The sequence below is a fragment of the Lagopus muta genome, chromosome Z (genome assembly GCF_023343835.1).
Source record: "Lagopus muta isolate bLagMut1 chromosome Z, bLagMut1 primary, whole genome shotgun sequence".
Lineage (NCBI taxonomy): Eukaryota > Metazoa > Chordata > Aves > Galliformes > Phasianidae > Lagopus > Lagopus muta.
Genome location: NC_064472.1, coordinates 35,514,871 through 35,541,333, shown reverse-complemented (window position 1 = coordinate 35,541,333; position 26,463 = coordinate 35,514,871). Strand labels below are relative to the sequence as shown.

General features: G+C 35.8%; 1 protein-coding gene across 5 annotated transcripts in view; it reads left to right on the top strand.

Moving 5' to 3' along the window:
- The window catches only part of TRPM3 (transient receptor potential cation channel subfamily M member 3), a 403,209-nt gene that overhangs the window by 256,462 nt on the left and 120,284 nt on the right, over positions 1-26,463 (top strand). For all 5 annotated transcript variants that reach the window (XM_048931275.1, XM_048931276.1, XM_048931274.1 and 2 more), the window contains exons 2-4: positions 16,942-17,021; positions 17,853-18,057; positions 25,151-25,364. In XM_048931275.1, coding sequence (XP_048787232.1) covers positions 16,942-17,021; positions 17,853-18,057; positions 25,151-25,364 — 499 coding nt within the window. The remainder of the gene's footprint in view (positions 1-16,941; positions 17,022-17,852; positions 18,058-25,150; positions 25,365-26,463) is intronic.

Below are 26,463 nucleotides of genomic sequence, written 5' to 3'. Positions count from 1 at the left end.
AAAGCAAGTTGTTTTGAATAATTCTGGATATAGGAAACAAAGCAAAGCTTAACAATTTGTAACAGTCATGAATAAAGTGTACTTATACACCAACCCGAGTGCAGAACTTGTGCAAATACTGTTGTATAGATTATACCTGCTGTGTGCAGCCACTACAGTGACCTTATTCCACTCCTACAAATTTGCAAATCTACTAAGAGTTCTGCATTACAAGGGCAACCATAGGCATGCCTCTATGACTTTGTGCTTTGCTCTTCCTTACTTTTCTTCTTAGTTTAGAGGGAACTCCTGCTGGGCAAAAGCAAGGGTAATTTTGTTGGCACATCTCTTTCATAGAAGCAGAGATATTTTTCTAGAAGATTTAGATACATCTGCCTCTGATGAGTTTTTTCTTTCCTTTTACTTTCTTTTGCATATCTAGCTAAGAATTAGATTTTTTCTTTAAATAAGGAAATTTCAGTGTAAATCAGTCACAGGCAGGAACAATTACATGGCATATTATTTTCACTTGAATTTTGAATTATTATTTCCTAACAAATTAACAGTGAAAAATAATGGGACTGACATCTTCTTTTAGAATCTAAAACTTTTTTAAAAAATCTTTTAATAAATTAGTGCTTTACCCCGTGTGTAGCAAGTACAAGATTGTTCTCTACATTGTTATAAGGTTTTCTACTTTCCCAAGAGTACTTGAAGATCAAGTCAGTTTCTAACTTTGTTGAACCCTAGGCATCTGTAAACTCAGAAACTGTATATCAGAAGATATGTAAGTTACAAGACCTGTCATAATGTCACCCATAGTAGCCCAATGAGAAAAGGTAGTTATTTAATTCAGTGTTTCAGTGGAGTTTTTTTGTGAGAGAGCAACAAATTAAAACAATTAATCCGCTTCACTGAACAATGCTTAACAGAGCTCAGATGCTTCAATTAACCACAATTTAATAAAGGTACTAATCTCTGTTAAATGAAATCCCTCAAAGGCTCACATTGAACCAATGCATAAGCAGTAATCAGCCAGTTCTGCTAGCAGGGCTGCCTGCTGCAGCAGATAGCTAGAATGCGCTGTGCAATCAAATTCCATGATATTAACAAAGAAAGAAAGAAAGAGAGAGAGAGAGAGAGAATGAGGAAGGAAGGAAGGAAGGAAGGAAGGAAGGAAGGAAGGAAGGAAGGAAGGAAGGAAGGAAGGAAGGAAGGAAGGAAGGAAGGAAGGAAGGAAGGGGGAGGGGAGGGGAGGGGAGGGGAGGGGAGGGGAGGGGAGGGGAGGGGAGGGGAGGGGAGGGGAGGGAGAAGGGTGCAGATGGGGGGTGGGGGATAGAAGGAAAGGGAGGAAGGGGGAAAGGGGGAAGGGGGGAAGGGAGGAAGGAATAGACCAAAACTGTTTGTAGTGAAATTGGTGGTTTTTTCCAACTAGATTTTAATATAATAGCATACTCAGAACCACATATTCTAAAAGATTACCTTAAAATCCCTATTGAAAAGTCAAGTCAAAACAAGAATGAAATTTATAACTTGCCCTTCCTGTGAATAACCTTCATCATACAGGTTTGCCAAAAGTAGGGCTAAGCACATGCTTTCTGGCTCTCTAGCCTCAATTAGCATTTTTTAATTCATTCCAGAATCCTCAGTAGCAATGCAAACTGCATCTAACTTATAGCACTGGAGAGCAGTAATGTTTTTTAATCCTAATTTGTACATGTGTACATTTGAGCGGAAGTAGAATTGGAAAACACTGTAGAATTCACTACATTAGCACTGTAATGTCATTCAACAGAAAATATTCAGGTGGTATAAATTGAATGAAAGTCCCATGCCATGTTGCTTTCTCAAGTAGTTTCAGCTCAAAATAAGGGTCTTCATACATGGGTAAATTCTGAATGCTGTCATTGGAAATTTTTGTGTAGATCTTACAGCAAGCAGAAGTTAATAAAAAAAAAAATTAATCCGGTCTATTATTAATGTCCATATCAATCAATTTGCTGTCCATCTTGGATGTTCAAATCAACCTCTTTGTTTCTATGAACTCAAATTCCAACTTTGATTTACGGTGATAACCAGACCGTCCATTTTGCTAGTTCTCTTACCACTCAGTAACACTGAGTTCTACCTTAGTCTTTGTGGGATGATAGAACCGAAATTATAATTCCAATACCAGTGATATTAATGTGTTACATTACATGGTCTAAACTGTGTCCTACATCTCAGCTGTGCTTTTTTTCATATACATTTTTAGCTGTGACTATCAAGTATGACCAACTGCATAGCAATTCATTTTCTTGAGCCAAATGGTTGTAGCTGAGGTCATGTATTCCTTAAGGAAGCCATCCATCCCACAGGACAGAGAACGAGGAAGGACTGACTAGCCCTTAGGAAATGTTTACTTCGTAGAAAGTCATTCTACAAAATGTGCCCATCCATGTAAAAATATTTTACGAGATTCAACAGAAAATAAAGTAATAAAGAAAAAAAAAAAAAAGGAAGATCTACTAAAAAGAAGAGAGAGTTTTCTTCTTCCTGCCTTCGTGTTCAAATGTCTTGTAATGGTGCAATAATTATGAACTTACTAAAATAACTCTCAGGCATCTGCAGGTGGATATCATAAACTGCCTTTATCACAACTGTGTATTTCACAGTTCCAGAGAGGAGGGTTATTGTGTGATGAAGGTTCAAACCCTTCACCCAGGGATCAGAGTTTCTTTCCAAATATTCACTTTGTACATTCTTGTTTGCATTTTACTTCTAGATAGAGGTAATGCAGACCCCCACCCCACTCCTCAACAAGCTCCTTTTGTGTTTTATACATTCACAGGGATTATTGTCTGTCTCTCAAATATGGCAGCAGTGTAAAAGACTCAGACTTGTTTTTCTCAGTTTTAGGCTCTGATCCATCACATTTTCCAGTCATGGCACAGTGGGTTGCCCAGATAGAAGAATTTACAAGGATTTTGGATTTAATGAGGCTCACCTGTGTTCACTATAAAATAGTAAACCCAATATTAATTCAAGGATTAGAAATCAAATCGTAGAACTGGCTTAATAGTTTTCTTAAATCGAAGTCAAAATTGGTTGAAAGAATGCCTTTCAGTAAACCTTTCAATCATCAGGCAAAGCTAAGTCCATAAATTAAAATAGGATGAAAATGCCAGTGAAGTATTTTCTATTATACATATTGTAGGTCACAATTATGCATTAATACATGTCATGATTAATCTGATTAGATTCTGATATAGATGATCTTTAAAGCTATTTAATACACAAGAAATTAAAAGTAAAATCCTGCTTGTGATTTTATATTATTATGTCTCTTGCTTGAGGAGTTCAGATTGAACCAAGTTTCAGACTTCCTGAATCTGATAACAGCTGACTTTTCCAACAGTCCTTTTAAAGCTAGATCCTCAGTTCAGATCAAACAAGAAAGTGAAAGCACCTACTTAAGTTATATTGGCTGTGATTTTCTTTTGTGCTCTCTGATTTAATAAAAGAAATTCTGTCTCAAAACTATCCTTTGCCTTCTGCTTTGACCCTGGAAGTCATGAAACATAACTTATATATCTGGTAATTAGTTTTTTTGTTATTAGAGAATATCAAGTGTTTACTTTAGTATAACCACATATTCAGGAAAACATCAGGGAGAAAAAAATGCATAATGGAAACTTATGCTAAGATGTTTATTACATGCCTCTTGAGAAGAAATAATAATAATAATAATTTTTTAAAAAGGGTGCTTTTATAATCACTGAACATTTGTGATAATTAATGCATTTACATCTGAGGGTACATGATTGTATTCTACTTTCTTTGCCAATTAAAAAAGTGCATAGCAAATTACAATCTAAAATTTTACAGGCTTCAAGGACAAAGGCTTATTATTGTATTCATGGAGCTACAAGATAAAAAAAAAAAAATCCTGCATCATGTGCTTATCTACAGTAGCATTCAAAAATTAAGTGGTGGAGTTATGCATTTTTAATTTTTCCATAAAATGTCCCCTTTTTTGGAACACTGTAGAGTTCTTGGATCAGAAAGTCTGATTCCTTTAAAAGAGCCGGTAGTACAAGTCACAGTCATTTTTGCTTCTTAATTGAAGTCAAGTCAGTACAGGTAGCACAACGAGAAAAAAAAAGCAGTTTCATTGACAGGAAGAGTAAATAAGCCGTGAGCAACAACTGAAGCATTCAACATGGATGAAATAGATTTTAGCGTTAACACGGGTCTTTGAGTTCTCCAGTTAGTTATGATTCTGACTGAGTCAAAATTATTAGAAAAATAATGAAAATTCCATGGCATAATACTGACTTGTCTCCTGACCCTTATAGATATGTGCATGGCATGGAATTTTAATCAGCTAAATAATATCAGAAGTCCATAAATATGCCGCTACTATTTGCATGACTGATTCCTGCATTGATGCAGCACTGAGTTTCCAAAACATCTGATGTGAACCCTTTTTATAAAAATATTTAATTACATAACGCGATTAAAAAAATGGAGTAGAAATATACCTAAAAACAAGAATAAAAACTGTGTTTCTCTGTGAGGGACCATCTAACTGTATTGGAATTGCTGAACTATGACATTTTAAAAATGTTGCACGCATCATTACGCAATTACATGTGCTCTGCCCATGACAACATTATGTGCTCAAAACTTAGGGAAAGGGCATTAAGGTACAATTGTACTCAAAATCTATATCAGAGTCTATCTGACAGTGTTTCAAATTGATCATTCACTCAAATGGCTGAACAGATGCTTATATTTTCAAGATTTTTTTCTTCACTTGTGGTATTTTCACCTGTTTCATTATTAGTTATGCAAATATGCTGTAGATGTTTGTATGGGGAAGAAAATATCTATAAGATATTGTAATGTTCCTGAGGAATTTGGAAATTTCATTATTAAGTTATACTTTCTGTTTTTCTTATGTATTTATTTCTGGACTGAAATACTACATTAGGTTGACACTTGAAATTTGGATTTTATCTTTTACTAACATCAAGTTACTACAATCTCTGAGTTCTTGATAGAAAAAAAAATACTAACTGTACACCTAAACTACATTCTCTTAGCCTCTAATGATGCCAAAATATTATAATGCCTAAGTCTGTAGGAAATGAAATACTGTAATGTCCAACTTCACAGAAATTTTTCTAAAAGAAGTGTAATGTTACTTCAGGGAACAAGTTTCCTTTCTCAGAAACAGGCTTGTAATAGCCGTTTTGGATTTGCTCAGGTTGGCTAAAGAGACTATCCACAGAATACTTTTTCTGAGTAAAAGTTGTTGGTATTTTTTGTCATTACCCCTCACAAAAAAGTTCCTGAAGGTTGTGTGGATGAAGATCTGTCAGGTAGCACAGGACTTTCTCAGATATTTTCTACTGCATGAAACTCAGATGAAGCAAAGAAGAAGGATCTGCATGAGGAGGAAAGGAGTAAATCTGTGCAATGGTGTGGAAGGATCTAAATCTTCCAAAATACAACCTGGAGGGAAAGTTGTATGACTACAGAATCACTGCAGGGCAAGCAATGCTTTCAGCGTCTCCGTAGAATATGCTTTGTTCTAAACAAATGTGGGCAGGTACAAACAGCAAAAAACAAAAAGGAAGTAATTACCTTTTGCAGTACATTATATGTCTGAATAATTTCCCATACCTGCTTAGTACTCAAAGCCTCCAAGTAATAGCTGTGACATTGAAGTGAGCTCAAAAGCTTAAAAACTTGTCTTTATTTCCTACATCGACTTGTGTGCTTCGTGAAAGAAAAATGTGAGCCACAGTCCAAATTTACATTTTGACCTAATCTGCTGAGACATGTTTTTGTTAGCTTTATCTGACATCAGAATCAGGGCTCACTAACTTGAAACCAGCTTGGTTTCAAGTAATATGTGACTGGCATCATTTACTAAACTTTCATCTAAAGTAGTATATTTGGTTTCACTTCCACATATCACTGTAATAAAAGGCTACAACAGATCTAGCTGTAAATGTCCTTGTTCATTAAGGGATTTGAACTAAATGACCTTTAAAGATCCCTTCCAACTCTAACAAATCTATGATCATATAATGCAAAATAATACCTGTAGTGAACAAAATTTGGACCTGCTGTTTCAACTTTCAATTGAATAGCAAATTTGAGAAAGTGCTATTGTAACTTCATTCAGAATACATTCACTAACTCTTTACAAGAACATAAATAAGCAAGCTCATATAAAAATCTTTCAATTTTGCTGTCAGTACCATTATTTAGCTATTACACTGTAAGTGACACTGAGCTAGGCAGTTGCCCAAAATATCTGTCACTTAATATGTCCAAGGGCAGCAACCAGTGAAGTCTGGTGCTTGAGTTTCCCACGTAATACATACGTCTCTACAAAAGTAATGCCTCCTCTTTCTTTCCACAGAAACTACAGTAGATACAGAGAGCAAAATAACACTATTTGATAGAGCATATTTTCAGTTACAGAACACCATTTGTCAGTGTAGGCATCTCAGTAACTATGCATTTTTCCCAGTAATGAACAAGAGCCTTCACGCCAAACTCACAAAAATTTGCAACAGTGAATGTGACCCACTGTCACTGTTGTCACTGCTGAAATGCACCACCCACCATCTCACTGAGCTCACATCCAATGTTTGGGCTCCATAAACATTCAGAAAGGGTCAAACATATATCAATGGGTGCATTCTTTTCCCCACGGAGGAATTAAATTCTACACCTTTGCTTCAAATGCACTTCCATGTCAGATGAATTAATTTAGCACCAGACTTCAGTGAATCAGAGTAAACCACAGTTTGTTGGTCACTGTTGGTCACAGTAAGGGCTTCACTGAACATCTGTGCTGAACTCTGTAGACATTTCTGCTGTCTGGCACTGATGCCTACTAGCATTTTGCAGTCTGAAGTTGATTCAGACAGCATCTTTCTGGTCACTTACCCAAGTGCAATTCATACACATGGAGATTCTTCTTTTCTTAACTAGCACTAGAAATAAATGTGAGGAAACTGTAAGACTGCCATCATTAAAAGAAGGCACATCAGTAATTTCTGTGGTTCATGAAATGTTCGGCCCTTTTTCCTTCACAGTGGTTGACTGATGTAAATGCAGTTGAAGAGTTACTATACCCTGTTTGTGAATCAGTCATCTATAATTATCTCTCCCACATTCTTATGTCCCGCTCTCTCCCAGTAGCATTCAATTCATTGAGTAGCAGTTTACAGCTTATTATAGCGAATCAAGAAAATCTTCACAATATAGCTTTGTAAAGTTATTAACAGACATTTGGAAAAACATATATTGCATTATTGGGGGGAAAAATATAAAGGATGTTACTGTTCAGAAAAGTCATCTGCTATGAAGAATTTTTTCATTTTATGCTTTGGAATTCTAGCCTACTTTTATATCTCAATAAAATCTAATATTTCTTAATGATTTAAATATTCAGTATTTATACTTGCTTTTTCTGAAATGTCTCTTCTCGTTTCTTTCCTTGCAGAAATTCATCCTACTATATATGCAGTGAGCTATCATGCATAGCTGTGCAAAAATTGCACAAAAATGCTCAACTTGGACAGACAGTGCCAGACTACTTGTAACGACCTTGAATAGCTCAGAAAATGTCACATTAGCCTACTATGGTTCAGAAAAAAACTTTCAGCAATGGATTTCTTTTCTCTTTAAAATGTATACCATTTAGTTAAATTTCCACTGGAGATCTTTAAAAAAAAATCTCATAATTATCAACCTGAAATAGTTCCATAGCATTTTTTCCTTAGTTTAGATGAGATGTTGGTTAATCTGATTGTTCTACTTATGCTACATACGCATCTTTGCAATTTTCCCTGTGGCTGAGAAGTGCTACGGTTACAAAGTCTTGACAGAAAGAGTGCGTGCTTCAAAATGTCTTTCAGCTGCAGTTAAAGTTCACTTAAAATTATTAGTTCAAGGAGGTAATAGGATTTAGGTTTTATTTTTAAATCTTTCTATGTGATTTGAGACTGTTTTTTTTTTTTATATAAGTTAATAGTACAAATTCCATTTTAATGTATTTGCTTAGTGATGTGGCATAACCAGAAATCATTACATGTTTCATTCCAGTAATTGCAGCTTCAGCAATCTGATTATTAGCTGATGAAAGCAAAGCGATATTAGTTTATTCTTTACCAGACAAGTGACATTATTGTGTCTGAAAAGTAAGGACTCATATAATACAAAATCAACGTGAAGTTTCAGGTAATTCCAAAATGCTAATTAAAAGCAGAACTAAGAACTGCCACTTATTATTCAGATTAAGAAAAATCACTGCTACACCAGAGTATGTTGCCATGGTGAGAGATGCTTCTCCTTGTATTTTTTGTCTGTGTCCATTTCGTGACTGTTTGGGCAACGTGCTGGCATGTCTCTTCCTACTGCCAGCAGCCCACATCTTAATCCCTCACGGAATCATAGAATGGCTTGGGTTAAGTGGGTCTTTTAAGATGATCCAGTTTCAACCTCTTACAATGGACAGGGCTGCCATCCACCAGCTCAGGCTGCCCAGGGCCCCATCCAACCTGGCCTTGACCACCTGCAGGGAATGTCATCCACAGCTTATCTGGGCAGCTATGCCATGCCTCACCACACTCATTGTACGTAGTTCCTTCTCTTTATGTAGCCTAAACCTAACTTTAGTTTAGAGCCGTTTCCATTTGTCCTGTCTCCCTTGTAAAGAATTCCTCTCCACCTCTTCTGTAGACCCCGTTTAAATAATGGAAAGGCACCATAAGTGTTCCTCAGATTCTTCTGTTCTCCATGTAGGCTGAACAACCCCAGCTCTCTCAACTTCTTTTCATAAAAGAGGTGCTCCAGCCCTCTGATTATCTTTGTGGTCTTCCTCTGCTCCCACTCTAACAGTTCCCTATATTTTTTATTCTGTGGGTCCCCGGCCCCAAGTGGGGTCTCTGGAGATCAGAGTAGAAAAGAATGGTCATCTCCCTCAACCTAGTAGCTATGCTTCTTTTGATACAGCCCAGCCAACACAGTTGGCTTTTTGGAGTGCAAGCACACATTGCTAGTTCATATCGAGGTTTTCATTCAGAGGTAGCCCCATGTCCTTCCCATAGAGTTGATCTCTGTCTACTCATGCTGTTCCAAGGGGAGTTAATCAATAAGGTGACATAGAGGAAGCAACATCACACTATTATTGGTTTGGTGAGTGAAGGTTGTTATAAATAAGATGACTAGGATGTGAGGATCTCTGGGAGAAGGGAGGGCAGTGAGGAAGCACAGAAGACCATGGAGAAAAGGATGCTGCTCTGCCCAGAAGGCTGTTTTGCTTTCTGAGTGTTTTCCCTACCTCTTTCAGGAAACTGACTGAATTTTTCACATCTCAGCTAAGGGAATCTTTCTCTCAATAGCATCTGAGAAAATTAGGGCTTTGGCTCAGCAGAGCAGGATACAGCCAGAAGATCTAATCAGCAATGTTGTCTCATCTCTTGTTTTACATAATTGGCTTTTCTCCTGTTCCATTTCTCCAAAATTGTGTTTGGAGGAAAGCCAGAGAGTGATGAAACCAGAACCTACACTGAGGCATTCTAGTGAAGAATTCCTGTAGAGAAGCATTATGCAGGAGCTCAGGAGGGACTTGTGAACTGTTGCAGGGCTGAAAGATTATACAAAATGTGAACAATGGCATAGATTTGGTCCTTATGAATGTCTAGGCTTGGGGAACATGTGGAATCCATTCCTTCAGGCCTTTTCATACAATTATGTACAATTTAATTGCTTCTTCATGTCAGCCCTCACAGAATATTACCAAAACTGCTTCGCTCTCTATATCTGAAAAACAGTTGATATTATAGCTGTCATGTATTTGTAATGTACAATGAGCTCTTAGAAATCAAGAACGATTAGTTCAGATCAAAATTAGATTCAGCACAAAACTCCTACATGTGCACTTTAAACTCCTGTGTTTTCATTACAGAGCTGGAGATCTGTCCTGATATAAAGGTTATTCTCTTTCCTTAACTTGATACTTTTCAAGAAGACAGCAGAAAAATTACTGTTTAAAAGATAGTCTGGCATGTGTTGAATTGGCATAAAAATATTCTTTACATATATCAATTTCCAATTATATATATGTGCACCTACAGACTACAGTGATGCCATTTTTCATTATATGTTAGTCTGTGTTTCACAGAAATTGGAGTTGCATATATAGATGTTTTCTGTTTGGATTTTGATTTAAACAATATATTTTTTAAACAACTCTTTATAGCTGTTTTTACAATTACTATTATGAATTCTACACCATACTGCAGTGAAATATTGAAGTTACACTAGATACTTCAGTGGAAGCATTAAATCAATACTCACAGTGGTGGTTGAGAAAACCATGCATATTTTTAATACAAATTATTTCCAAAGGGATAAATACCAAAACAGTGAATGTCCCCATTGCACATTATCAAACAGTAGACATGTGTTGCCCACAAAGCAACTAGAACACATAGGAACTACAATAATGCAAGTCTGTAGGGAAAAAAAATAGTTGCTAGCTTAGAAATAAATAGGAAAAGTGCTACATACATTCGCCAAGATCTTGTATATGGCATTTGCAGGTGACACAGCAGTGGGACAGGGAAACGCATTATGTGATCCATTTGGACTGCTATTGCTTAAAAAGATTATTTAATTATTTAAATTATTTTATCCTCATGAGAAATTTGGTAAAATCTTAAGTATTTTTCCAATGGAGCATCATAAATAAAGTCAGTAGGCTTAATTCTTTTGTCCAGATGCCAGTACCCATAGGAAGGCAATAGAAAACATTTTAAATATACTCTTTATAGTATATTCTTCATTTTAATCAGTTTTTCTCTAGAATTTCCCCCTTGACATCCATGGACTTCGATGGTCTTGAAGAAGTCTGTGAGAGCTTGGACATCTACAACAGTTCTTGGATCTAAGCATTCTCCATGGATATTTCTGAAGAATATTTTATCTTTCCACTTATTGACTGTAATTTATTTCAGTAATACTCCACGGACTGTCCAGCTGCTCTGCCCCGCTGAAAGGTAGCCTGCAACACTTCTCTTGCTCCAAAGCTGTCTTATAACCTGGTTAATTGGAAATTAAAAGTTGGGAAGCAGAGGGCTAGAATTCACCCCCTTTCTGCCGTACTGAAAAAAAAGCAAAGACATCTAAAATGACAGAGTCACGGAGCCACAGAACTGTAGGGTTTGGAAGGGACTTCGAGATCATCGAGTCCAACCACCCAGCTAAAGTAGATTGCCTATAGTAAGTTGCACAGGAAAGCGTGCAGATGGCTTTTGAGTGTATCTCCAGAGAAGGAGAGTCCACAGCCTCTGTGGGCAGCCTGTTCCAGTATTCCGTTACTGTCACAATAAACAAGTTCTTCCTCATGTTTGTATGGAACATCCAGTGTTCCAGTTTCTGCCCACTGCCTCTTGTCCTATTGTTGCACGCTGCAAAAAAGAGTCTGCCCCCATTGACTTGATTCCTTCACTTTAGATATTTATAAACAGTGATGAGATCCCCTCTCAGCCTTTTCTAGGCTGAACAGACCCAGATCTCTCAACTTTTCCTTGTACTGGAGACACTCCAGACCCTCAGTCATCTTTGTTGCCCTCCCCTGTACTCTCTCCAATAGTTCTCTGTATTTTTTGAACTGAGGAAGCCCTGAACTGGTCACAGTATTCCAGATGTGGCTTCACCAGGGAAGAACAGAGAGTACTCTTTTTTAAAATAGCTTTAATTCAGAGATCAGTAGTTAAGCATTCCAACTACAAAACGTGTTAAATATCTGGAATTTATTTTCCTGAAAAATTATTTTCTGTATTCATTTCTAATATTTGTTCTCTTGCATAAGGGGTCACTACTGAACTCATTCCTACTATTACTTCAGTTTGTTTTGTTTGTAGCGATCTGGGTAGAATATGTTAATAATTCATACATTTGCAGAATTAAATGTGAAGCATCCACTTCTCTAAAAGTGAATGTTTTTAGGTCACGCCATATAGGAAAATATACTATCTTTGCTTTACATAAACTGTCTTTGCTTATTCTTTGTTGTTTTACTTCCTATCAAAATACTGATGTTTCTATGGTATTAGTATTTTCGTTGTTTATAATAAGCAATAATGTAATAAGCAACTTTAAAAGTACCATGTCATAGACAGTTATCCTGCAACATCAGTGGCATACACTGACAGCATCCTGAATGGTGCTGCTGAGTGACATATGCAAATGAATTCGTTGTGTTAATTTCTAAAGAGAAGAGGTGTCTTCTATCCCGAGCATTTCACTTTGTAGTAGGATCTGAATTTTTACTCAGTTATCCAAATTATCTGAAGTCTTTTCTCCCCTCTTGTTTTCTCTCTCCTCCCAACCAAACCCAACTCCTTCATGTTAAAATGCTAGCAGTCTTTTTCTGCTGACTCCCCAGTTACATTCTCTACCTCACTGAGCTGCTTATGAGCTGTGTTCGTGACGCTGCAACTTCCTCTGCCTTTTACATTCTACAAAAGCCATTTTGATCTGATTCTGTGCTCAAGAAATCATCCAGGATGTGCTTGGAAGCAATTCATACTCAGTTGCTCTATGATGTGCTGTAGTAGTACTCATGGATCATAGTTTTGTTGGAACAGAACAGGTCTATATGCATAGGTTGTTCCAAAAGCAATGTCTTCTACTTGTTTCCATAGAATCAATATCAGATACAAAGAGTACACACAGTAATGATTTGATAGAGCCAATTATCAGCTACAAAACACCATTTTTCAACCTATATTAAATTTTAAGCTCACACCACTGTGCACCTACTCAGCTTCACGCATCCTGGGTCCACAGGAGCTCATGCAGGATATTTTAATGCTTGTGTCTATCTGTGCAGTAGGTGGACAACTTGTTTTATATGTGTGAGATGGAAATTTCACTGAAAAGGAGAGGAGGACACGTATCCATATGTAGAAGTAGAGAGAAATTCATCCAAACTTACAGGGGGAAAAAAAAAAGTAAAAATACTGATTTTTGTTTAAAGCTTGAAATAGTCATTGATTTAAAATGTAAAATTATTTAAAAAAAAAAAAAAAAAAAAAAAGAAAACAACAACTAAATGCTTTTCATATGAAAATGCTCTTCAGAGTTGATATCACATAGGTACTTATGGGTACTCCGTCACACGGGTCACTCAATTAATCCCTGAACTTTCAAATGCTCAAGTTGTATTTTACATTACATGATTTTTAATTAAACTGAAAGCCATGCTTGTATCTGAAAGACAAAGATTTATGTTTGTAACTTTCTGAAAAGTTATGTTCATTACAGTACAGCAAATGTGGTGAGAAACAGTGATAAACCCTGGCTTATCTGGAAAAATGCCATTGTTGATTAATCATAATATATTTCAGCTGTGTATGGATTTCTGAGTTACCCTGTAAACACACTGCTTTCATTCTTTGGAGATTAACAATGTCTCTTGTGTGCTCAGGTTCCCTCTGGCTTAGTACACTGTTTCTTTTGAAGGATTTATTTTCCTGGGTTGAACTTTAGGGACTTGGAGCACCTTATCACACTTTCATAAGCTTGCTTTCTGAGGGGGAACGACAAGGGGAAAAAAGCCTGTCACAGCTTGTGCCAGTCAAATCCAAGCTCTCAGGGGATTTGTTTTTCTTTTGGCGTCAGATCAGATGTTCAAATGAGGGGATTTTTGGGGCTGTGAGCGCATGTCCACCAGACCCTTAACAAGGCTAATCCCACAGCAGTACATTGCAAGCAGCAGTGAGTGGGCACAAGGGCTCCACTCTGCTGCCATCCCTGAAAACAGGCTGAACGCCTTGCTCAGGGAGCAAACACAAAAGTCTTGTTAGCAATGACCAGCAGCAGCAAAATGTCTACAGCAGAGTTTGCTCTGGGATAGACTTAGACACCAAGCGTGATGACCAGGTAAAAAGGGGGGGGGGGGGGGGCAAAAATGATCTCTGTGGGATTTTACACATATCTGACAGAGGTATTTCATTGAGAGATCCAAGTTACAAGTAAACTAAATCAGAATGTAAGTGTGGCATACACTTCAGGAATTCACTGTGGACTTTAAATTTTTTTATGAATTAATGTTGAAGGCATGCTTGTGAAAAAGCAGATACAGAAGATAAGCTTTTGATTCTGCTGTTATTGCAAATACTTTTCTAAGCTTTTTACTGCTTTATTAATTCAAATTATAAACAAGAGTTTAATAAAGACTGTTTCATAATTAACTTGTTAATTTCCTCAAATCATTCTAATTCCTCTATGAGATCCCTACTGCAAGTGGCAAAATTTATTATACCTCCGAGCCTTGTATTTCACTGCAAATGTTCTCCATGACAGAACAGTAACTGACATGGAGTAGTAAAACTGGATGCTTTTAGTTTGAAATAACTTTGAAATGAGAAAATCATGTGTTGGTGTGCCTTAACTGTCAGGTAGATTCTTTGAAATCTAAAACCCAAGAAGTCTTTTTCCCTTGATATGAAAAAAAGGATTTTTTTAAATCAGGCTATTATTTTTTAATTTTACATTTGAAGAAATGTGATGAAGATTCCAATTATTACATTAGGCAGATATGGGTTTCTTTTCTGCATAGACAGAGAGTATGAAAGAGTGCAACTCCAATGTTACCTTTCTACAAATACTTTTGATGTTTAAATAAATTGAGTTAGTGGTCATCTTTTAAAATGATGCATTAGGTCTGTGCAGCAAGTAAATTCACCAAGGAAAACTGCAGAGAAATGTATTAATTAATACATTTAATGAGGGACATTTCCAGGGAGTCTTTGCAACATGGATGAGAATCATGGTAGAAGTTCTGCTTTTGGATAAAAGCTGCTCTGCTCATTCTTTCTAGAGAAGATGGAGGGTGTCATATGCATGTAGTTACTGCTAAAACAAACATGCAATAAGCTAAGTTGGCTTAGTCAATAAGCATCCTTTTCTCATCAAGTTACTATATACATGTAACAAAGGAGATTCATAAGCACGCATTCTTAGCATTGCCCTCCTAAGGCAATATAGAACACTTGTGTACTCTAGAAACTGAGAGTAGGGTGAAATTTCAAGAATAGGTAGGTAGGTAGGTGGAAATAATGTAATTTCAGTTATTAGCATTATAATGCTTGAATAATAATTGTAACTTCCTTTTTTTCTATACAACACACAGTACGATACAGTAAAATAAGAACATTAGTTTTTCCACAAGGCTTCAAATGCTCTCCAGTAAGAGGTTAAGTTCTTGAAGTCCATGCTGAATATCTTAACAAATCTAGAAAATTAGTTTTTAAGAAGCATTTCCTTGCCTGAAGACTATCAAATTGAAAAAATGTTCAATAGAGTGTTGTGATTATTAGTGCTATAGGCTTGCTTGCCAGTATTTTGAAGGTACAATAATTTTGAAATTCAAGGTAATCTTCCCTGTGTGTACTATGACTTTTTAGATTTTTCAGAATTTTCATTTAATTGTCCTTTGCTTAAACATGATACAAATCTTGTCCTACATTCTGTAGCAGGTTAAATTTCTGTTTGCTACAGTAAGGAAGAACAGTCAAATATGGCTCTATTTAATATTTTCAATAGGCATTTTTTATGCTAAGGTGCCTGCCTTTCTTGCAAAACATGAAGTCGAGCAGATTTTTCAAATAAAGATGAGAGTTGAGAGATAAAATATTGTTACATAACATGAGTTATCAATTTTTTATGTACCATGAGTGAGGTATAAGGAATGTAGTTATGAATTGTTAGCATGGTACCTTATACTACTGGTGTTAATTGACTCCAAGAAAGCTCACAGCTTTCCACAGCTCACAGTGATTTCCAAAAATCCCAGAAAAACATGCTTCTGTCTTTAAAAATGATAGTAGGCTACAGATTTATCTAACAAAAAGATGTTTCCCAGTAGGTGTGGAATTTTATAAAGGCTGTTTCATATTGTATTTTTTCACAAAAGCAAGGTGCTCAGATTTCATTTAAATGATCTCATTTTACTTTACTTTATTCCCAAATGGCTTCTTCATAGTGCCTCTAGTTCTGTTTATGCTGTATAATTAAATAGGTAATTTTATTATTTAAATATATTTTATAAAATCTCCTTTTTTGTAATAAATTTTTAAAGGAACATTCCAATGTATCTGCTTATTAAATGAAATAATTTAATAATGGAGACTGAGCTGAGAGAAATTACTTAATTTCCTGAAAGTATCTGGGCAAGGGATTGGAATGGAATTAACTGACATAGCTGCATTTGACTTAGTTTCATAACTTACACAAACTGGTCATCTAACTCTTAATGTATTCTCTTACTTTATCAGAGCTTTTTGTACTGTGTTTTAAAAATGAGTCTCTTTTGTTGTTTTTTGTGTTTTGATTGGTTTTTGTTTTGTTTTTTTCTGTTGGAATGTCCATGTATTAAACTATACTTTCTAGCTCTATGTTAAACAGCCACACTGGCACCGATACTAAAAATCACAACTGAATCATGGTGCTATCAATTTTACTTTGAGATTTTTTTCTAGTTTCTGAGATTCTTTTTTTATTTGAGTTATGTCACTGTATTTAAAAAGTATTTTTGTCAATCCGCTGTGATTGTCTCTCTAGTGCAAAAAGATAATAATAATTTACAGTTTGATGGAATTCTTCTCCAGTGATTGCCCTTATAAGAATGTAATTAACAGCATAAAAGTCAACTGGCTTGAGAAGATGAAAAAAATGCAGGACCTTCTCTTGAGTGCTATAGAGGAGGAAACCACAAGTTTAACAGAAAGTGCTTACTCTGTGCAACTTGTGTACTGTGCATTTGTGTACTTGTGTACATAAACGCAAAGTCAGCTACTTTTTCTTTTATGTTTTAAATTTTCTCTACTGAAGAGAATCTGTGTTTAGCAAGCAGAACCTAATGCATTTTCTCTCTCTTTTTAGGCACAGAAATCATGGATAGAAAGAGCTTTTTACAAGAGGGAATGTGTTCATATCATACCCAGCACCAAAGACCCCCATAGGTAATTGCATGCTACTTGCATGAAAGTCAAGTCAGTTACAAGGAAGTGTCTTACCCATACGCATCTGTTTGTATGTAGATAAAAATACTTTGTAATGAGATATTTAATAATTGGTTAAATTACAGATGGAGAGATGGATTCCTATGAGCACTATTTTTTTTACATTTCAAAACATACTTCATCAAAAAGAGACATGAAAGGTCATCCTTGTCTGTGTTTAATTTAGAATAATAGAATCACAAAGGTTGGAAAAGACCTCTAAGATCATTCAGTTGGTGGATATCACCAATATTTCCCACTAAACCATGTCCTTCAACACGTCTAAATGTCCCTTGAACATCTCCAGGGTCGATGACTACACCACCTCCCTGGGCAGCCCATTCCAGCACCTGACCACTCTCCCAGAGTAGTATTTCCTAACATCCGACTTGAATCTCTCCTGTGCAACTTGAGGCCATTCCTTCTAGGAATTTCCTCATCTTCACAGGGAACCTTCTGGTTCTTCAAATATTTGGAACAAAATATTGCCAAAAATATATATACAGAAAATTGTGGTGAACTACTACTAATTTTGAGTATCTGTTAGTGCATGCAAAAGACTACTGTAGACCTAATGTCCTTTGAGGACATAGAAAATGTTATTGAAATAAGTGATAATGCAAACAGAATATAGAAAGAAATGTTGATATCTGTACTATATTCGTTTGGGATAGCAAAAATGAGATCTGCAGAGTTGAAAAGGTTTTTAAGGGGAAGATGTATAGGCTGTTTATTATGTCTTTTTTGTATACATCCGTGTGATATTAGATTTCTGCTTGTTTAATATCATAGGTGTTGCTGTGGGCGTCTAATAGGTCAACATGTTGGACTCACTCCAAGTATCTCCGTTATCCAGAATGAGAAAAATGAGAGCAGGCTTACTCGCAATGACATCCAGTCAGAGAAGTGGTCCATCAGCAAGCACACGCAGCTCAGCCCAACGGATGCTTTTGGAACCATTGAGTTCCAAGGAGGAGGCCACTCCAATAAAGCCATGGTAATCATGCTTTTCTCTTAGATAAATAACTAATGTTGCTAGCTGGATTTAAAAAAAAAAAGAAGAAGAAAAAAAAAAGAAAAACATTCCCAAATATTAAACAAATAATTCACTTTGAATTATTATTTAGTGTTAGAACACAGGATACATTACTATGTATTGTGTTCCAAACAACTGGTGAACAGAAGGAACTGTAAAAACTAGAGGGTAGCATAGAACGGGCTACTTTTGTAATAACTAAAGACATACTAACATGCAGATATCTTAATTTTCTTTCAGTGATCCCCTATCTATCTTTTTCTGAGTGCTTTAGAATTCAGCTGTGGCTTCCCATTGCTGGGTGTGTCTGCAAGGCTGACAAATTTGGGATAGATTTCCAAAGAGTTCCTCCACACATATGTTGAAGGATAGACTATTTGGATTTACTTGCTTATCTTTCAGCAAAATAAGAGGCCTACCAGTGTCTAAGCAAAGAACTGAGAAATACTTTCTCTGCTACAGGTTTTCTTGAACAAGGAAGCCTGTATTATGACTCATTCCTAATACAATGTTATGAAGTAATACAAAGTTATGAAGTTAATCTGAATGCATTTTTCCATTAAGTGATAGAAGTTTGCAGTGCCCACACTAACCTATGCATGTATTTCTACATAGCATTCATGAAAAGATGTATCTAGCTAGAGCTAAACTGCAGTTCCTGTGACTTTGGGAATCAAAAGCAAGCCTGTATCTAGCATACTGTGTCTAAGACAGAGCTCTGGGCAGCTGTAAGGAGAGCCAAAACCCACTGGTGCTCTCCAGAATAACCTGCCCAGCAACCTAGTGCTATCTTGCTATCTTCTTTGTGTGAGTAGTTCCTTGCAGGATTCTCAGGACTGTTGTACTATTAGAAAGATTAGATAGATGGCAGGCTCAATGCTGCACTACAAAGAGCCTGGTATTTTGCTCAGATGTGTATGTGGTGGACAGACGTGGAAATATTACTTGGGTGATTAGTTCTGTTTAACCAGATGGATGGATTCTGCTATAGGAAACCAGAAAACACTGTTGACCCAAGAAACAAATAGCAAATTAGGTCATTTCTTTGCAAGTATCATAGACACCTTATGTTCACTTGGTAAATAATCACCTAAAAGTCTGCAAGGCTGTTGCTAGAAAGATAATATGACTGAGCAAATAACATTTAGACTGAAAAAAATTGACACCCTCCTCGGCCCCAGTATGAAACAAACTATGCTGTTGGAATCTTCACAAAGACCAGGAATAAAACAGAATGCTTTTCAACAAAACTGAAATAGTTTCAGAGAAGAAGTTACCATCATGCTATTATCTGTATATGATTACATTACTTTAAGCTCTTTATGAGGGGGAGTAAACAGTAGAACTTTCTGAGTTATATACATGAAAAGCTCTTTAAAGCAACAAACTGCCCAAGGCATTTGGAGCAGCTTTGTACTAATTAGGAGTTTAGGGAAGGTGTTGATATTAATTGTGCTACAAGATCTCTGGTCTTCTCTGTTGGGATTCTGGTACCATAAGAGAACAGGAGATGCCTCAAGGTATATGCCACGTGCTCAAACAAATATATTTGAAATAAAACGAAGTCCAAGTGAACAACAGAAAAACCTTGATGCAGAGTGCAAACAAAAGTAAGACCATAAAGTATTTGGAAAAGGGAAGAAAAGCAGGTTAAAAAATCTCAGAGATATAAATAACTAAAAATTCAAGGAAAAGTATAGATGAAACATTTATTCCTTAAAAAATTCTGGATTTATCTTAATAGTTCTAGAATCAGTATCTATGATCCTACACCTAAAGCGTAGGAACAGAATTCTTTGTAAATTAAATATCTCTTCAAAAGCTCCAGAAATTTTGTCATTCTGCTAGTAGGAAAAGTGCTTCAAATTTAGCAATTCACTAAAAACCTCTGAAAGTCCCGTTTGGCTAATATCAGATGTCTAAAGCACAAATGAGGAGTGAATAATGAATAATAGTGACAATTAATTGGTTAATAATATTAATATTAATTAAAATCAAACTTTGTTATATTATAGTGTGTTTATCACTAAAAATAGTGTGAAGATGTCCTTATAATCGTAATTTCAGTACCACACATAATTATAGGGTAGATTTTAGTCAAGGAGCTGGCTAACTAGCTGTTGCAGTTTTATTAACAGAAAAAAAAATGAAACTTCTGTCTCTGAATTTGCTTTACACAAGATCTTTCCCATAGTAAGCAACAAACTTACCAAATAAATGTTTTTTCTGTCCACATTTCAGAACCCAAAAGCAGCAAACCTGGAACATAAATCAAGTGGAGGAGGGAGGGAGGGAAGGATTGGACGTAACACAACATGAAAAATGAATCTTAGATCTTATCTAAAAATAGACTACTTAGTTATTTTCTAATTACTGGATATAAAATATCACTATAGCATAAAAGCTGATTTTTTCCTAATAGTCACATTAAGAAGTAGGTTAATTATATGCCTATTGCCTAAAAGAATAAACTTATAAATGAGCAAGATTTAGCAAGATAACCAAGATCAAGCAGAGCTTCGAGGAAGAGCTTTATTTATTTATTATCCTGAAATGAATGCCTATATCTGAAATTTTTAAGCATGGTAAACACAGAACAGAAGAGCACCATCTTGTTCTGTGTGAAGAGCAAATCTAGTAGCTTTTCCTGAATGAAGGCTACAAGAAATGAGATGGTATTTTGTAACAGAACCAACTGTAACCTCAGATTTGCAATTGGGAACTAGTACCCATAGTTAATTCATGCAACAGATCAGTAGATATAAGACTGACAGATAATTATTTCCTCCACTGAAAATAATAGAATTGGATTTTATTAATACATATATGAATTTGATGGAAAATATACATTTTTTGCATGTAAAATATAGTACTTTGCATGCATACTTTCAAGCTAAAAGAGCAGCACAAACTTAGAACAGTTGACACCAGACTACTAAAAATAATGTCTCTAGCTGGGAAAAAAAGAGCAATTTTAACAGCAGATATAAATTGAAATGAAACAGTGAAGAGAATTTCAGATTGCTGTTGCCAGTAGGATTGGCTATGCCATTGATTTTGATTCTGAAAACACATAAAACAAAAATTCTCAAACAGAATGAATTCTGCTAATACAGTTGAGATGTTAATCTTCAGAGAGACTACACTAAGCTATTTGAATCAATAAATAGGTGAGAATACAACAGATTATAAACACATAGCAGAGGTTTCATAATATTTGTTAATGAGATCAATTACTGAAGAGGCCTTTCATTCAGACTTCCTGTAAATACAGATGATCCTGTAAAAATTTTAAGGGTTTAAAGGGTATTTTATCAATCATCTTTTGCTTTCTTTACAAGCGGCTCATGCCATTAACTTTTAAGAAACACATTTAATGATTTTGCTGTTCATTGTTCTACAGCCAATGTACAGGTGAGAACAGAGAAAGATGTGGGAATACACAAACCTTTTCAATAGCCTTTGCAATAAATCAGTCAAATTAAGAGAAAGGAGAGAAAAGTGATTAATAAAATCGAATCCTCATGTATCACTTGGCATTTAGTAATTTAAGAAATAGCACGCATGATTTCCTGTAACTATATATTAGCAATTTATTACCCTGACTCTGAGTGTAATTATTAAAGTGACAGAATGCATTCCAATTATGGGCAATAATCGGAATAATTTCAAAACAGAGACATTCTGCTCATTAGTTCACTTGCTTAGGCTATTTTGCTGTGATGCATTTTGCATTCATCCTATGACTAAACTTATCTAGTTCTTAAAATTTAGCATCTGCCCTTTCATAGAGGGGAAAAAAAAAAAAGCACCTTTACATAATATTCTTATAACTTTAAAATTCCTTTGATCATGGTTTTTCAAGGTTACCTGGAAGATGGTTGTTTGAAGAACTTTAGTGAGTTAAATTCTTTCATCGTACTTTTTAATATCTTTCTCCTAATCAAATCCATTCCAATAATATCTTGGCTTAATGTTTCTTATGGATCATGGGATCATTAAAGTACATATATAGAATTCTGAAGCATATATACTGTTTCTCTCATAGACTTGCTTACATATGGGTTTTTCACACATATACTTTAATAACGTTTAGAAATCAACAACATAAATGTGTATTTTTGCTTTTCAAATGTACTGAGTCTTGTCAAGGCTGTGTAAAAAGCCATGAGTGTTGTGAAAATGTAGAGATAATTTAAATCGTATAACTCAGAAAAAAAGTATCAAGCCTTTTTTTGTTGTTGTTATTGAATTTATATTCAAAGGGCATTTAAAAGAATTCAAAATATGGTGTCATATATGAAGAAAAATGGAGAATAACACAGAACGATAACTGTTCAAAAGCCATGTAAATCAATGGTGCTCCTTCCACTGGCTGTTTAGTGAAACTTAGAGAAGCCTTCAGATGTTAAGGAGAAAATTAACTTACAAGGAACTAATTAGGTTTTGCTCTAAGTTACAGTTTTGCTATTGAATTTAGTGAGAAAAGGGTCAGACTTATTTTCTGTGAAAGTTACACTTTGAGGGATCTTTAGCTTGTAGAACTATCTGCAGTGCTGGAATCTTATCTGAGACTGTGGAAATATCCACCCAGTCTTTGCTTGCATCAAAGAGAACCAGAAGAGCAGTGTTGGAAGATCACAGAATGTTATCTGAAGATATTTTCATTGATGAAATAAAATAAAATCAAGCTTTATTCTGAATCTTTCTCCTTCCTGTGACTCTCACCAGCTATTATGCACCATGTACTTTCATAAGATGGCTGTTCTTGAGTAACAGTCATATTTTTACCACTCAGTAACCTTGACTTTTGCCCTAAGGCATTGGAGTCCAACTTGCAAACATTTGGCTGTTTAATGGGCAGTATGCATGGTTATTTTTCAGGATGCAATTTGATTAAAAAAAAAAGGAAACAAGTGTTGGCATCAAATGGTGCTCTTACTGACAGCCTCAACGCTAGTTGTGGTATTGAGTGGGCAAGACAAACATGGTGATCTTCCATTTTATGGTCATATGTTGAAATCAAGTTTGTCAGGGTATAAAAAGACACTAAAAAATCAAAAAAAGCAGTTACTGGATGGATTATGTAATATATAATTGATGTCACTGGTACCTTCATTTTAGTAGCAGACAGAATGACGCTGTGGCCTGTGCTTTCCAAAAGTATCTTTTGGTCATTACTGATATGAATTCAGTTTGTCTAATTATCTGCTTGTAGCTCACAGTCCAACTTTCCCACAAACACACTGAGGTGGCAATGATACCAAAACATAATCTCCATACTTAGAGCAGGATAGTGTTTTTGTACACGTTCAAAGGATGATGTTTCTGTGTCAGTGCCTGCAGTTTAATGAGTAGTAGCACTTTGCAGGGTTGGTTGTCCCTATGGTCAGGGCAAATGGAATTAGGATTAAGTCACTTAACACCTCTCCAGTGTGTTAAAATTTTGGCAGCCCCTGAATTCTAATCAAAACCACTACTCTCACCATCTGATCTGGTCAGTAAGATTTTCCCATGAAGTTGAATGGTAGGTGCTGCTGATACAATTAACGTATAGAAGCTCAGGAGTACCATACACTATGCCAAACATCATTATTGTATGGTGTTTGTCTTGCAGTTGTTAAGAATGTGCATGACAATTATAGAGAACATTACTGATGTACTGGGACAAATATGGATTCACAAGTTGATGCTCATCTTTCAGTTTGGCTGTGTCCCACCTGCTTTCCTCAGGTGATTTGCACAGATAGGCTTCTGCTTCCAGAAATGCTGGAAATGGCTATTCGTTCTTTCTTGCAAAGAAACCTTGGATATAATCAATTTCTTCCTGAAAGAAAAGTTGAGTCCATATTTCTTACTCAACTGGAGAGATGTCCATCTTACTAACATGTGCTTAGTAAAGCAGAACAATCTTATGGCTATAAATACAATTAGACATGATAAAAAGGGACAAAGGGATTACATTATATATGTGGATATTATGTTATTTGTCATGCCACAATGAGTAATGTAGATCTGGATGTTCCTACAGCTGAAAACAGGCTGTGTTATGTACCTGATGTCTGTTCTGACAAGCTTTCAGGGGAAAGAATCCTGAAATAACTCCATAGGTATTGGTTCAAACACACATTTGATAGGTTACTGGCTTTTGATAACCTACTTTATTTGAAAAAGCTGGCCCTTCCAAATCTTGTAGGCTATAGAAAGTTTTTATATCATCTTTTATAAGCCTTTGGTGCTGTATTAAAAAAAAAAAATCAAAAAAGCATCTGCCGTGGTACAAGTTTTGTGAAACTATTCATATATCAGAAACGGAAAGAGTGAGGAAAAGAACCCAAGAGAGAAGGGCTTACCAGGGGGAGAGAAGTCTGTGTGCATTGTAGTGGGACTGTAGAGAATTTGAAGGCACACACATAAAGATGGACATATTCTCCCTTGGGACAAAATATTGCAGATGCAACACAAAGGAGCCAAGATCTGGAAATGTCTAACTGTGTTTCAGAATAATTTTAAGGGGCCTATGCATTGTCAGGCAAATTCCTGAATATGTGCAAATTAGTCTGTAAGTTGTAAGACAGCATTTGTTCATTTGAAAAGTGCATCTTTCATAATCTCAGTTTAAACTTGTATGTAATTGAATAACCAAACTTATTTCTGTTACTTCCTGTTTTGAGTGTTTGATTTTGTTAATTTCAAAATAAGATACTAGCAAATTCAGTTGTGACTGGGTTGTTTTTGTCAGACTGCTTAAATGTTTCCATTTTCTGCATTGTTAATTTCAAGACACATACCTATGAAACATCGCTAAGCATATAGATACAAATCATAATTTCCTAAAAGGATAACCATCCAGCTTGTGAATTGAAAGTGTTCCTAGTAGCCTAGTTTTTTACAAAAATCTGCAAAAATTATTAACTTTGCAATTAGCTAATACATTTATCATGAAATTTGCCTTTTTTTTCTGTGTTCTAATGGGCATAGGTCATATGCATTAGGCATCACTAAGTATAACCAATCTTTTTTTTTTTCTTTACTACTGCCCTTATTTCTGCAGTATGTACGTGTGTCTTTTGACACAAAACCTGACCTTCTTCTGCACCTGATGACCAAAGAGTGGCAACTTGAGCTCCCAAAACTTCTCATCTCTGTGCATGGGGGCCTTCAGAATTTTGAACTTCAACCAAAGCTCAAGCAAGTCTTTGGGAAAGGCCTCATTAAGGCTGCTATGACAACTGGAGCGTGGATATTCACTGGAGGAGTAAACACAGGTAACAGCAACCTTGAAATGAAATCACAGTGGCATCTATGAGATTTCATCAGTCTGACATAAGAAAAAAATAGGGCTGATCGGATTAGGTAAACATGGCATGTTTTATTTTATTAGTGCTGACGGTACTGTGTGTGAACATGAAAATGCCAAGTTGATACCAGTATGGCAGCTACCAAGGAATACAAGGTTTAGTTAAGCAGGAAAAACACACTGGAGAGATAAAAATAAAGCCTCCTGTAAGGCAATTATATTAGTCCTGAAGACTTGACAAGGTCAACAATCACCTACAGAGACAGAATACTAACCAGAAGCTCAAGAAGTTAAACTTATATTGCATAAAACAAAAAACACTTTTGTCCAGAAAAGATATTTCACTTTCTTTTTTAAGATGATCTGAAATGCTAAAGGAAAAAAAAAATGTTGATGTGATAGAAAACTTTACTGTGAATAAGTATCACTTTTTCCTTCCCTGCAGACCTATATTTTCCTATTACCCCTGTAGCAAGGGAGATAATATCGTCATTTGTATTCAAAGTTGAATACATCTGTAACATACCATATGGGCCTTCTAAGAACCCAAGACAGCAGCTGGCTCAACTCTTCTGTGAGACAGCACATCAGTTTGGGGAATAATCTGCTAAACCTCGTTCCCTAGATAAATAAATGTTGGGAATTAGCTTCCCAGCTATCCTCCCTGCAAGGAGACAGAGTAGAGGAGAGAGTCAGGAGGAAAACAAAGATTTCTGCTAAAGATAAGTGCAAAAAGTTTTGGGCCAGGACTGACGTACTTGTCAATTCTTGCCATTCTTATTTGCTGCAGTAACACTGTAATTTATTACTTCAGTAATCCCACAGAGTGTATCCTCTTACTATCTATGGAATATATTGTAATCACTCTATCATGCATTAGTTTTAATGCTTTGGGGATCAACTCCTATGTATTTGAATATGCGTGCAAAAAAAGAGTCTTTGGCTATTTGGCTTACAGGGCATATAAAATTTAAAACAATAGTAGGTTTTACCACATCAGCAATATAAATAGAAAATAAGAGGTGTAATTTTTGGTCTGTTTCTTATACTCTGGGTTATAGTTTAAA